This window comes from Homalodisca vitripennis, chromosome 4 (genome assembly GCF_021130785.1).
Source record: "Homalodisca vitripennis isolate AUS2020 chromosome 4, UT_GWSS_2.1, whole genome shotgun sequence".
NCBI lineage: Eukaryota > Metazoa > Arthropoda > Insecta > Hemiptera > Cicadellidae > Homalodisca > Homalodisca vitripennis.
This window is the reverse complement of record NC_060210.1, coordinates 103,635,010-103,650,131: the sequence shown is the minus strand read 5'-3', so window position 1 is coordinate 103,650,131 and position 15,122 is coordinate 103,635,010. Positions and strand designations below refer to the sequence as shown.

At 31.3% G+C, this 15,122-nt stretch overlaps 1 protein-coding gene across 1 annotated transcript; it reads right to left on the bottom strand.

The window, feature by feature from the left end:
- Positions 1–1,810: 1,810 nt before the first annotated feature.
- Positions 1,811–13,294, bottom strand: LOC124359854. Its single transcript, XM_046812943.1, has 3 exons — positions 13,142–13,294; positions 7,456–7,656; positions 1,811–2,558 (listed from the first exon to the last, which is right to left on the bottom strand). The coding sequence occupies exons 1-3, from the start codon at positions 13,142–13,144 to the stop codon at positions 2,022–2,024; spliced, it is 741 nt and encodes a 246-aa protein (XP_046668899.1). The 5' UTR covers positions 13,145–13,294; the 3' UTR covers positions 1,811–2,021.
- Between the last annotated feature and the right edge of the window lie 1,828 nt (positions 13,295–15,122).

Genomic DNA, 15,122 nt, shown 5'->3' with positions numbered 1-15,122 from the left:
AAATTTATTATGAATATAGAATGAGTGTGGATCTTAATCATCTATCTAAATTAAGAATATATTGATTTCTCAGTGTTAGAGAATAAGTGAGAATTAAACGATTTAGATTTTATGTGCCCTATTCTTTGTATTTTTCTTTTTAATTAACCTATTACAGTTTATATTATTTTACTTTTACTTCTAATGTCTTTTCAACTCTATTTTTTTTAGTCTGTATTTTTGCTGTCTGTACTTCCCCCCTCGTCTCCCAAATAAAACACATATTTAATTTTAACAATAAAACTGTTATATAACTTATAATATAATAATTTTAGCAATATTATCAATTTTAACAAATAATTTCTATTTGGCTAAAGTTTTTTAATTATATATTTTCTATAAATATATAAATTTAGAGCTTTTTTGGGAGTTTAGCCAGATTGGTAAAACAAGATCATTGAATTACTGAATTCACCATTTCAACTTATTTGTGTATTTAAATAAACCATTAGTAGCATTTATGCTATGCTTTGAATGTTCTACCGATTTTAAAATGTAAAATTAAAATAAACGTTATTTATTAATTTTAAATGTACTTTGTACTTTAATTCCACAATTGTGAAGTTGAAGGATACAATATAAATGCTAGCATCCATCAATACATTCCAGTTGGTGTTAGTTTACCTTTAAGATATCCAAATTACTCAACTTGTTCAAACATGAGATTGTAATAAGGTACATTTAAATGCTAGAATGATAGCAAACTTAATAAATTAAAGTCTTTAAAATATGGCTCTGACACCTTGAATTATTAGGCTTTTGTGGTGAAGTTAAAATATAAGTGAGGTTTTAAATGTAGCATATAAGTCCAGCAGCAAGAACATTGACTTGTTTCTCAGTCACCAGCTGCTCAGTAAGAGGTTAAACCACATGTAATAATAAAAAAGATAGCTTGATCACAATGCTCAGCTCTGACGATCACTCATAAGAAGTTCCACCTAGGGGCAAGGGCCACTTGGGTTATTTGGTGGAGTGCTGCAAGTACCTTAAATCCAGCACTGCATACAGTTCTCAATTTGAGTAGTACTGACATATGTTAAAAGTTATAATTTTAAGATAAGAGTAAGATTGAGCATTTAAATACACTTTGTTGCTGTTAACATGTTGGAATCGTTGTGATGAATATCATAAATATATTTGTAATATGAGTATTTTTAAGTTCTTTTTAAACATATTTTGTTCATTTCTTTAAATGTCTAAAAAACATATATCCCTGCAACACCATCTAACTAAATATGTTTCCTTAATGAAATGTATTAGTCTCATGAATGGACAGTGAAAATAATTTCGTTTTTATTTGGGATTCAAAATAGTTTTTTAATGAAATGTTAAACTGTTTTGAGTGGTTTACATTTTGACTTTAACTGTTTTGAGATTTTGGAAAATAAGAAAAATTTTAATACTCAAGTAATATTTAAAAGCTGTAATAAAACTGAGAACTAAATAAGCTGGTATTTATAGTTATACTAATTGTTATAATTAATTGTTTATAGCCCACTAGGCTGGCAATAAACACACTTTAAAAAATTAACACATAATTTTGGCTAACAGCTCAAATAGTAGTACCTGTTTGGTGATGGTATATGTTGATGTTAATAATAAATTTGGAGTTCAGGGGTAAAATAATATGGAAAACAACTTTTTTAAAGCGGTTTATTGTTCTGTATGTGTCTTTTAAACAAAGATGACATTATCTTTAAGAAATTAAGTTTTATAGTTCAGAAAATATAATATGATATCAGAATTATACAGGACAGTAATGACAGTCAAAAACATTTAAGAACAGTTTATTGTAATGAGAGATTTACACCCTCTCCAAATTAATAAAAACTATATTTCACATAACAAGATTATATTTCTCTGAATTATAATGAGGTCATTTCCATAACTGACTTAGAGCCACTGGAAATACTGACTTAGTCACAACAACTAAAAATGATGTTAAACACCTTTTACAAAATTAAAACTCATCTAAAGATTAATCACATAATGCTGCCTGGTGTAATACAGTATGCAAAGGATGCTTTTCCCTCTTTGATATAGTTCGGCACAATTATGCACTTTTCTGGGTCTGAAAATACTTTGTCCCGTTGGACAGCATCTGACACAGGATGTATGGACTGTGAAATATGCAGTCCTCTGTTGACTATATTGATGGAAAACACTGTTTCCATGTCTTTCTTGGATAGTGGGTAACACATTAAGCAGAGGCACAAAGGATAGTCACGTTTGTGCCAAACATAGAGGCAGAAGACTACCTTATCGATTTCGAAAAAATATATATTATTCCTTCTAGATGGAATGTTAATAGAACCCTCAGTATTGGCTAAAATAGCACCATGATGGTTAATGGTAACATGGCTTGCTAACTGGTTGATGCTGCCCTGCCACTGGCACCACATACACCGCACGGACCTCCACTCACAGTAAAGCTCATGTTCTGCATGGCCTGCCTCATCCAGGAACTTTGTACATCCATTGTGTGCATGCGCACACAGTCGACTCACTACATTCAGCACCTGTCACAACACAAGTTTTCATTAAAATTACCACATGGACGACAGCTTCATATCCAGGACTACTGTACAGCCAGTGTAAACATGCACAAATAGTTGACTCATTACATTCAGCATCTACCACAACACAAGTTTGCATTAAAATTACCACATGGACGACAGCTTCATATCCAGGACTACTGTACAGCCAGTGTAAACATGCACAAATAGTTGACTCATTACATTCAGCATCTACCACAACACAAGTTTGCATTAAAATTACCACATGGACGACAGCTTCATATCCAGGACTACTGTACAGCCAGTGTAAACATGCACAAATAGTTGACTCATTACATTCAGCATCTACCACAACACAAGTTTGCATTAAAATTACCACATGGACGACAGCTTCATATCCAGGACTACTGTACAGCCAGTGTAAACATGCACAAATAGTTGACTCATTACATTCAGCATCTACCACAACACAAGTTTGCATTAAAATTACCACATGGACGACAGCTTCATATCCAGGACTACTGTACAGCCAGTGTAAACATGCACAAATAGTTGACTCATTACATTCAGCATCTACCACAACACAAGTTTGTATTTAAATTATCACATGGGCGATAGCTACATGTTTATGCATGTTTACAGCCAGTGGAAACATGCATAAACAGGTCATTAAACATACTCAACTACACAGATAGTCTATCATGTGTAGCACATGGCATTATACATGTCTCCAACACAAATACCAAATGGGCTATCAGATATAGTATCTTTTCATAGTCCTGTTGGCCTGTTACATACAATAAATTTACATTTACTTTTAGTGGCAATGCTGTCATTAACACCTTTGATCTAGGCTTTTGGCATAATAGCGAAACATGGTGGGTGGGTTTGTTAATTTTAAAGCTTGCCAGAAGTGGTGCCAGTTCTCACTATGATGAAAGCATACTGTGTGGCACAACTGTCAGGGCTGTTCTAACAGTCGTGTGACCAATATCCTTCAACTCTACAGTGTTAGCAGTTGCTATAGTCTTTTGCTTCATCATGCCTCTAGAAAAATACAACTTCATAGAATGTCTTGTATACAATATCATTTAATTTTTGAGAGCTTCTAGATTCTTAGACCATTGTCTGGTTTCTGATAACTTATAGTATCTGAAAACTCATGGTCTATGAGGGTCTCTGAAATTCATAGGCTTTTTAGATCACTTTTCTCTAGGACCCATTATCATTTGATCAAAAGGGACCAAAGAAACTGGATTCTAAGAACTCCTAGTTTTTGGATCTACAATTATGGGTGTTAAAAATTCATTACTCTGAATATCCAGAAAAATGAAGACAAGTTTGATTTTAGCTTTTTAGCTTCGCAATAAACAGCCCATTCATTTTCCTCTACAAAGACTTTTTTGTAAAGCGTTCATGAATACCACTTACACATACCAGCTATTGTTAAGATATGTTAAGCATTGTGAGTATAATCATGATAATACATAATAGATCAAATACACGAAGATGTGATACATAGATTATAACAAATGGCATGAGAGAAGTACGTTGTAGGTGGAGTCTGCTGATGGCATGCTCATGAATCAGCTAATAAGCATTATGTTATGTTACAAACTTGTTTTCTACCTTCAACATCATTTGCTCCAACTAGAATACCTGAGTGCTAAATTACGAAATTCAGAAAGATGTTAAAGTAGGTTAAAAAAGATAAAATATTTATGTAGTTTTGAAGACAAATTATTCAATAATAAATAATCTAAGAATGAAATTTTCTATCTTTTAACACTAACATTTTTTTAACTATTAGAACAATAAATGGTTATATTAAACAATTTTATTTGTTGTTTTGTAATATGCTGTAAAATGTTTTAATTTCAGATGGATGAGATTGTAACATGGTTTGAAAATAAGGAAATGAATTATATAATTTTAATAGATTTTTTATATGAAATAAATATATTTAACCAGATAATTTTGAATTCTAGGAATACTGTACCATGTGGTTCATAGGCTTTTAATGACCTCATCAATGCTTACATATTTGTATGGTTTCTTTTTAGTTAAACTGGTTACAAGTGCTTTTACCTCCACATGCCGTGCCATTTGACAGGGTTTCCGATCCCTCCAAAGTAAGTTGGGGGGGGGGGGGAAATGTTCATTTGATTTTACAAAAATTAGACATTGAACACACATTTTAGAAAAACTTAGATCAGAATTAGAAAATTTTTATAAACTGGGGGACAAGGTACCCTCCAAAGGAGGGAAGTCCGAGAGTAAAATATATGTTGTAAAATTATTGTGGATAGGAACACATTTGCAAAATAAAATAAAATTGGATCATGGGAGAGCCTTGGGATCCAAGAATATTAGTTATCAAAGTCTGGGGTCACCAAAATTTCATTTCTGTCTCAATATATGAAGAATAAATTGAGCTTTAGGCATGAAATTTTGCACAAGTTTTATCTTTGTGTGGGCAACGATGATGGTGCCTGACACTCTGTGGGATTTGGCTGAGTATTCAGTGCCGCATTTCCCTATAGGCCCACTAGGCCCAGGCCTAGGGCGCAAAATTTTAGGGGGCGCATAAATTTTATAGTACACAAAAGAAAAAAGTTGCGGCGGCGGGTGGTGTTGGCGCTCGGCGGGGCGGGTGGCCAAGGTCAACTAGGTCCGGGGTGCGACGTTGACTCATTCATTGGTTCATTGCTTTTATTTATTCAAAACATTCATATATATATATATATATATATATATATATATATATATATATATATATACTATTGTAATTATCTTTCATCAAAATTACGTAATTAAGAAATTTACTGGATTTCTACGTCAGTGTAATCAGAGTCCTCTGGGGGGGGGGGGGGGGGGGGGCGCTCTTTGGTCTGTAGGCCTAGGGGCGCCGAATTTGTAAATGCGGCCCTGTGAGTATTGGCAAACATTTTTACATTATTCTTATGGTTACCCATGATGGCAACAAGAAGATATCAGGATAAATAAATTTGCAAAAAACTGAGTATTAAGTTGATACTTATATTGTTTACTTACTCACATGACATTTTAAGATTTGACATAGTAGCACATGTAGGTATAGACCTGAACTTCGCGTACAACCTCAGCGAAGCCTGTTATATGACAAGTGGTGTGGTGTATTTTGACCTTGGTTATGATGCATATTTTATAACTATTATTACTTGATTTTATCTCATTTATTTTATTGCAAGAATCTGAATTTTGTCATACAATATCAAAGCTTAGTTTTATTATTTATCTTCGCTCAAAAGAACCATACATATGGTACTTTCAGTTGCATGAAAACCTCTGTAATTTACCAAAAGTATATTCACACTTGTCACAATCCACTGTCAGATCACCACGTGAGATAGTAGTCTAGAAGTACAGAGCCAATTTGCGTTGTGTAAGCACACATCCTTCTTATTGTCCTTCACATCCTTCAATAGAAGAATTTTCCATAAGAAAAGAGTTGATCATCAGCTGCACCAGGTTGAAATTGAAAAGCGTTAAAAATAGGTATCAAACTAACAATTGTTTTAGGATACATTTTTTAGCTTTACAAACTTAAAACTGACTGTAATGCAGATAAGTAATATTTATACCACCACCAAACAACAAGATAAAAAGACTGAAAGTTGCCACTTTCAACCAAAAAAGTTGCTCTTTTACCATAAATAGATGAAGCTTATTTAACTTTTATTTGCATGTTTAGGTTTGACAACCCAAGAAAAATATGATGTGAGAAAATTATCTTTTGATTGTTTTAACTCTTTTGAAAAGAGATTTCCCATATTGACTTCCACCAAAACAAGCACAACTGACGATCAATGTCTGTCTTCTATCGGGAATTCTTTTATCGATTTCAAGAAAACCGTGGTTGTGTGCTTCTACATTTCAAATACACTCTAGGCTCCTGCATGTAAGGGTAGGATTGAACATTATGGTCTTTTATTCTGTAAGGTATTGATAAAGTATTCGAATTAACAGTTTTGAACAGATTTTGGCAGTAAATATGAACCACGATTAGTTATTTCCTATTGCTCAATGAGCTACTTTTTTACTACTTATTACAGACCGAAAAGAGTGCCTAATTTCTATTGTTCAATATTCCAGGTAAATTTATATTTGTATATAACTTAAGCAGCCTTTTAATTTTGTGTAATTTTCAAAACTAGGAGTTTTGTCACTAATAGTTTTGATGTAATAAAGATTTTAGGAAAGACATTTTAGAATGTAATAATGTATTTTAATATGTGAAACAAATTTTAATAGTGTAATAAAATTAACTGTGAATAGAAATATAATGCTAAAGCATATTTGCTGTCTTTGCAGTCAGAATAGTTACTTCTCTTTTGAGAAATATTGCAGCGATATACAGGTACCTAAAATGTTGAACATTTTAATAAAGAAGACGATTGAAGGCAGTGCAGAAGAATGTAAACGATGATTTCTTTTCATCATGTTATCTATATCTTTAACTATGAGAAACAATAAAAACATGCATTTTAGTGAACTTTACAAATTTATAACTATAAAAGTATATAACATATCAAATTGAAATTTGGTATAAATAATTAGAATGAATGACAAGTAGAATATATATGATAATTTGACATAAATGGATGACTCTACTACAATTTAGTATTCTTTTAAGTTTAAAAAAAAATAATGAAAATGCTATCAAAGTTTCCCTATGCCACATACAGATTTGACGTTGTTTTTTCACTATAAAGCTGTACCTTTTATAAAAAAAATATGACAGTAAATCAAAGTCTTCACTATTAATAAATTCAATATTACAGAATTTTAGCCTTTTATTAAAGTATTAAATAAGACAATAAAGTTTTGTTAAAATGAGAAATAGTAAATGAGTTTATACCTGTACAAATGCACTGGGATTTCCGTAAACATAGGTGCAATGGCACAGAGGACAGAGGAGGGGGTGTGCTATGATACAGCCCTGACAGAAGAAGTGTCCTCCACTGCACATTCTGACTGGGGGTTTCACCGTGGAGGAGCAAAGTGGACATTGGCAAGCAGATATCAGTTGGCGCAGGCTTTTCTTGTCCACTTCAGCCTTCTATATAATAAATTCTAGTTATATAATCCGCCCTCTATTAATTATTTTCAGTATAATATTTTTTAGATCAAAGAAAAAACTGCAAGTAATAATTGCAATAACTGTTTATAAAAGCAGCTGTCAAACAAATTGTTGTTTGATAATTATCACACAAAAAATTATAGATTTTAATCAGTATGACAGTTTTAAGTAATCATGTTTAAATTTACGTGTTAATGAGTTACAATTGTGTAAAATAAACACAAATTAAAGTAGAATAAAATATGTTTTTAAAACAATATGACTTTTTTAACTTAAGTTAAAATAACGTGTCATGTATTCTTCTTGTTTCTTTTTGCAATCCTAGTATTTATATCCTAATACTGAAAAAATTATAGCACAGCATATAAAATGTATTTACTTTCTTCTGTAGTGATTAAAGCTATTTTAATTTAGGTTTGCTTTAAAATCATTTGATGCAGGTGGTAAAATAATAACAATAATATCAACTCTTATATTACTATTGAGAAGCAGAAGAGAGAGAGATCTTTATCCATATCATGTATGAGTAGAAAGAACATTTCTAAGTTAAAAAAGGCAGCTCTTAAATTAATAAAGTGAAAAAGCAATACATTTTAAATTCGTCTAATTATAAACAAGTTTCAGATCTATTCTTACTTTTTCGATTAAATAAAGCACTTTTTGGTTCAGGAGCTGTGTGCATTAGGTTATGATCATGATGGAGCCGGGAGGGATGCTGGTAACCTGGATGGTAGCATGCAGCTTGCCGCTTTGTGCAAATTGTCCTACAGCTGCTTACATGCATGTACACATTGGAGCCTTGCTTGTTGCTTAGACGAACATTGGACTAATTGCTAACTCATTTGTTATATAGTTCTAAGAGAGGAGGTAGGCTTCACCTCATGCGCATTAAAATAAATAAATCAGTGTCAGTTAACTGACACTTATATATATATATAGACACTTAAGTGGAGACTTTCAGTCTGTTTGTCTAGTTGTCTGGCGATGATATGACTATTATTTACATGGTTTTTAAGTGTATCCAGCTAGGAAAACTATAATGTGAGAAAAAAATTATCTTTCCATACTTTTAACCCTTTTGATACCCTCTCACTTCGATCTCCACCAAAATGAGACTGTTGACAATTAAATTTTTTCGTATTAAAATATCAACTACCGATTTCAAGAACAGCCATGTTGTACTCTTGTACAGAGTGAATTGGCTGTTATGGTTCCTAAGCTATTACCATATAGTAGGAACCATGTTTTGAATCCAGACAATCATAATTGCCACGTACTGTGACCAAGGAGTTAAACATAATTAGAAATGAATTAGGTAACATTCCATATTGCAGTAATGTAAGTTACAGTAATATTTAACGTGGACCTTAACAAAAATGCATTGTGACAGTTAGTTATCAGTTTTGTCAAATGTCTACAATTAAAGTGTATTAAGGAATTTGAATGTTTGTTAAAGGGAGATATTTTATTTTTGGTCTAAGGTATTGTTCTAAAGCATTTTGTTAATTCCCAACATTCGTAAATTTCTGCCATCACTGTTCCAAAGCCACCTATGTCAATCAGTATAAAACGATACTTACTTCCATCCTTTCTTTTGTAAAATTACAGAAAATTAGTGTTTATAATTATAAAACGTAGTCCATGAGTCTGCAGGTAGAATAACTTTAAAATGTTCGGGTAGGGTACGATAAGCGGACCCGGTTTTTTATATCGAAATTGGCAAACGATATTACTTAATCATAACCATCGATATAATCAATCGATACTGATTAATTATTTTGAATTATTAACTTAAATAGTCTATATCAACAGCTGTAAAAACTTTAAAATAATACACGTAGGGTAATATTTCAATTTTACATAAGTAATTTTAATTATTAAAAATGGCAGTCAATTTTAGAAAACTACAAGACATTGCTTTGAAAGATGATAAGACATAAATAAAATATTTTGTTTTTGTGGCTTCAACATGTTCGACTCATTTGTGGGAAAGAAACAACTGTAACTGTAAGAGGAGCAAATATGGTCGTCTTCAGTTTTCCTAATTTTTGTTATAGTAATTTGTTTGATCACTGTAAATATTAAATTCATATTTTAATTTAAAACATATGATTGTTATTGAGGACTATAGATACTTTTATATCGATTGATAGTCTAGGATTTGAGATGCAAATATTAGGTATCAAAGACTACATTCTTCGATATAAAAAACCGGGTCCGCTTATTGTACCCTACCCAAATGTTGTCCATCAATACTTCCTACACAGTTAGATTAGTTCAACATCTTATAGAAATCATTTTCTTTATTAACAAAGTGTTTTTTGTGAGTACTGGCCTATTCAAAGGTTCCATAATGTTTTTACTGTTTTCTTAACAATTTTTCCCACTGTTCATGCTCCCATCCTGAACAATAAAGACAGATGTTTAAATGATGAGCCTGTAGTAAATAACACAATGTCAATACAAGTCTCTTCCTACACTTATTATGAACATTTCACACAAAATATTGATTTTTTAAGCTTTGGCGATACCAAGTCTTAATTATATTCAAAAGTTTCTATGTTAATCCTTAAGTATTGAAAGAATCTTTCTGGATTATGTATTAACGTTTGGCACAAATTATGAAATTCACCATATTTCCTTCTTTTAGTGTTAACTGAACACACTATATACTCATGTTCACGTGATTCGCATAACAAAAAAAATTTTGGCAGCTGAATATTCAAGAGAAAACAATGCTTCTTTGTTATTTTTTCCATCCATATTGAATATCAAAAAGTGACTGAAAAAGCCCCAACAGGTACGGCCACGCCAAGTTAGGCTAGGAGTAAGTATACGAGGTAACTGCTTGTATTTGAGTATGTGACCACCTGGATCCAGTGTGTACAAACAGGTGTTCACACTAACACTATGTTGTCCATTAATATCCTGTGCCATCTTTACAGCTAGAGTAAGACGTTTATTGGTGGCTCATGTCCAATATCTGTTAAATCCTGTTGTGTATTATTTTATTTTTACACAACATAATAAAAAGCAATAATTGATAGAGAAAATTGTTACTTGTTGTTGGTATTTGTTTGCCTATAGAAAAGAAACACTGATATCTATGATGACTCTCCATACGAATTCCAAATAACATAATAACATGTAATTTATTAACTGATGGACCAAATTGTTGTTCATTATTGATATTTGTTCAGCTACAGAAAAATGTTACAATTTCAGGCATAGTATAGTAGTGAGTTCTTAAGAGTGAGTGAGACTGACAACTTGCACTGGGAATGTGCATCTGTCACAGGTAACATGTTAAACTACTGTTCAATAACTGTAACTATAATACAGGTAGTTAACATCTTCACTGTGGCTCTATACTGTGAGACCAAAAATTGGTACAGTATTGGGAATGTGTACCGTAAGGCGGTCTGCCGCAGCCAACATGTAAATGAAATTAACTATTTTACAAACAAAAACTATTAAAAGTAAATGGCCTGAAATAGGTTGAAAAACTATATTCACCATTAAATTTGTTTGTTAAGTTAAAAATATCAAATGAAAATTTAAAGAATTTGTTTTGTAAATTAACTCAAAGGGAAAGGCAATGACTAAAATGGCTGTTCATTATTAATTTTCGGGAATCAAAACTTCATATGTGTATGTGGCAAAAAATGAGCTCAATGGCAACTAACTACTACTATTAAATAAATGGGTGACATTAACCTGCTGAATTATATGTATGCAAGGTAAGTGTATATGGACAACTATCATAAGTCGATGTTCAAACAGCATACAGTCATTTCAGTCTCCCAAAAAGTTTCTGTATATGACTGATCATGTCTACTGAGCAGAGTGGTTGTGATTTGAAGAAATAAACACCATTGAAAAAACAGAAATAAACTTTTTTTAATTTTTAAGTACCTGATTTAAGAAATTTTCAACTACGAACTTGCTTAAAGAACAAGAACAATACAAATATGTAGTAATTAACTCAGCTTTGGCGGGGCTCGAAAATAATATTCGGTTGGGTCCTGTCATGTCCCGTCACCGTCATCAACACAGTCCCTTGAAATAGCCTGGTAAAATTGTCCGAAAAAATCTGGTTGAGTACAGGCCTGTAATTAACAAAAGGTTCCAAAGTGCAGTAAAAAGTATTTTTAAATATGTTTCTAAGCAAATTCAGTTTAGTACCCCATTAGAGGAAAAAAATGGGAGGTCTGCGTAATGTGTGAATGCATGATTTAGTTTCTTATTCTTTCTTCTGAGTGAAACTTCCAAAAGAGGAGACTATAATAAGTAAGCTTTCAAACTTTGGTTCATCTGAATTACACAGTATGGGATATACTGTAGTTAAAATCGTAACTTTTTTTTCGAGTGGTAATTTATTTGGAATTTAAATTAGGTACAACAATAGAGGCACTTTAATATTGAGTCATAATTATTTAAATAAACATTGACATATAATGACTCCAAGTGGAAATTAAAATTAGAAATTAATCATTCTTCCTTATTAATAATTGAAGATCTTCACCTTATAAGACATTAAATACATATTTTTAAAAATCAATAAAATCTTAAAAATTATTATATTTAATCATCTTTAAATGATGGCACCAATTTTGGCCATAAAATATGTGATTATAAAAATCTACAAAATAATATTTGGTCATCTAGAATTGTCTTTCTGAAAATACAGCTATGCAAATATCACAGAGTTAATTTAAATGTAAACGGAGATTAATTTATTAATAGCACTAATATGTTGGTTTTGGGTAGCTTATGATAGTTGAACTGTTAAAAGCTATTTCTAGTGATAAAAATGTCTAATACTTTGAAATCAAGGGGCTGAATCTCTTAGGCACATATGGTCTTTTACATTCACTGTAACCAAGGAAGAACTGTTAAAACAATAGACACAGTGTCCGTATATTGTTTATATTAAGCACTTTTTACACTAATTAAAGCTGTAATTTTTCAACACACCATTATGGATCATTATGATGATTTGTGTTATACAATTTTGTATCGTGAAGTTAACTATATTTCATCCTAATCATTATAACAAGAATTATTAGTTCTTTTGATATCTTAGACGGATTCAGACTTAGAATAATGGATAAAACTATTAGAATGTAATATTATTATTAAAGATGAATTTGACCATTATGAGTTGAATGACTGTACATAGTCATTTAATTTCCTCTGAAAACTGTTGAGAAGAAATGGAGTAAAATCTAAATACTACTAAAAATTGGATTTAGAAATTGAGCAATGATGCCATATTTTCAGAAAACATGCATGCAATGATTTATACCAAAAACGTACACATAATATATATTATGAACTTCTTACAGAAAACCAAAAGAATAAATTATTATTGATGGAAAAATAAAAGTAAGTAATGTTCATTGTAAGAATTAAATGAAACATGATGAAAATCTAATATGAAGACAATAAAATCTGCACTTACCATTTTGTAAGAGAATAAACCAGTCAGAATGAAGTCAAGGTAAGGGAATGGCCGGTTTGGTTGGTTGTGCAAGAGTTATCTGGTTGAAACTTGTACAATCCAAAGAAATATCCACAACCAGCTGATTGCTTTTCACAGGCAGGACAGGTCATGCAAACAATGGTTTTATTGATGACGTACAAGTAACTTATTATCTATAGAAATGTACCAAACCATTAAACAGCCATTGATGTGCTTTTGATTAAGTTGAGATTATTCCTCCTGTAGTTGCCTGAACACACACTGTTTAACATCACCTCAAGAGAATAATTTTAATATGAAATCAATGAATTATTCATCTAACATTTAAAATCTAAATGATTGAATGCTCAAAATAATTAATTATTAAAATAATGGTTGAAGAAAAAAGTTTTATGTAAAAGTCTGTTCCTTCCACTTATCAAAAGCACGATAGAAAATAAACTACTGAATAATGATAAAGTAATTGAGAAAGTAACAGCACATTAATGTTGGTTATATATACAAACATCATGTATATATTTAATTAAATCAAATTGGTTGATAAATGATGAATTATGGTTTTTTACTTTTTATTGGAAGGCCGTTAGTTAATTGTTGTAGAATAAGTAGAATTTTAAACATATTTGTGTTTGGTGGGTCAAATTATAAAGTGGTGGACTATTTATTTATAAAATTTCATCAAATTCACATAATAACATTTAATTTATTCCTTTTAGGACATTGGGGTCCAAACTCCATCCCATTCCTTAAAACAGTGAAAAATTCAGGCATACAAAAACTATGCACACATACGTTTACAATCAATTATGAAGATTAAATATGTAATTTGGTATAATTCACCTTTTTTTGAAAGAAAAATGTCATGTCAAAACACGCCCTTATACTTTAAAGCAGTACATAAATTTGTATCTGTTGGTCCAAAATCATTTACATACAAAATTCAAATAAACAGTGTATGAATCTTAAGTTAAACGCTAATTCACACAACAATTTTGTGTTTGTATCTTAGTGCAGCATCTGGAATCTGACACTGTTACAGACTTGATTCCTGAAATCTGGAGCCATGTTCGTCTGAAGAAATCCAAAATTCGGCAATGAAGAAGCTCAAAATGAACTTGTTACATTATTTCGACATTAGAGACGCCTAGACTACAAGATATAGTGTAATATAGATGAAGAGGTACTCTCATTGTCTCATCAGGGTCATAATTGAGAATACACCTTAGACAATACACAGATTTAAAATAAATAGAAATACAAATTTTAATATCTTGTACGGTTTTAAGCTAGTGACTGTATATAATTTTGAGTGTATACAATAACATTAAATTATTGTAAGCAATATGTTTATTTTATATCCTTGTAATTTACTTTAATCATGTAAGGTTTCAGTTTGGAAATAACCGAGTTTTACAATTGTTTGAAAAAAGTTACAAGTATATTAGAATGCCAACCATTAGAGTTGCTGCACACACAGGAATAATATTCATGTTTTACAAATTAAGCTTCTAAACTTAAAGTGCATCTTCAGTTTGATATTTTGAGATGGTAGCCTCATGTGAAATCTATGTTTCTTCTGACTGTGCTGGAAGGTGTATTTTGTTTTTGAAAGGAGTTCAATTTACATTTGGAAAGAGCAGTGCTTTAGGTTTGTAAGCTGTGAGTTACAGTCTTTGGTCTAGTCATGTGGTAATATTAAACTTAAACAAATAAATAAACAATCTAAGTTATTTGAATGCTAAAAAAAGTAATGAGAAATATGTTATAAACTTGTTATCGACTGAGGCATCACTACTTCAATAGTTAATCGATTGCAAAGTACCAACAGTGCAAAAAATGTAGCTACTTCCTAACATTGCTTCTGGTGTCATGTATCTATAGATAAGCTTTCCTTCTTTATTATAATATTGTTGGTCCTTAAGATAGTATATAGGCAATATTAATTTAACTTATTTACCAC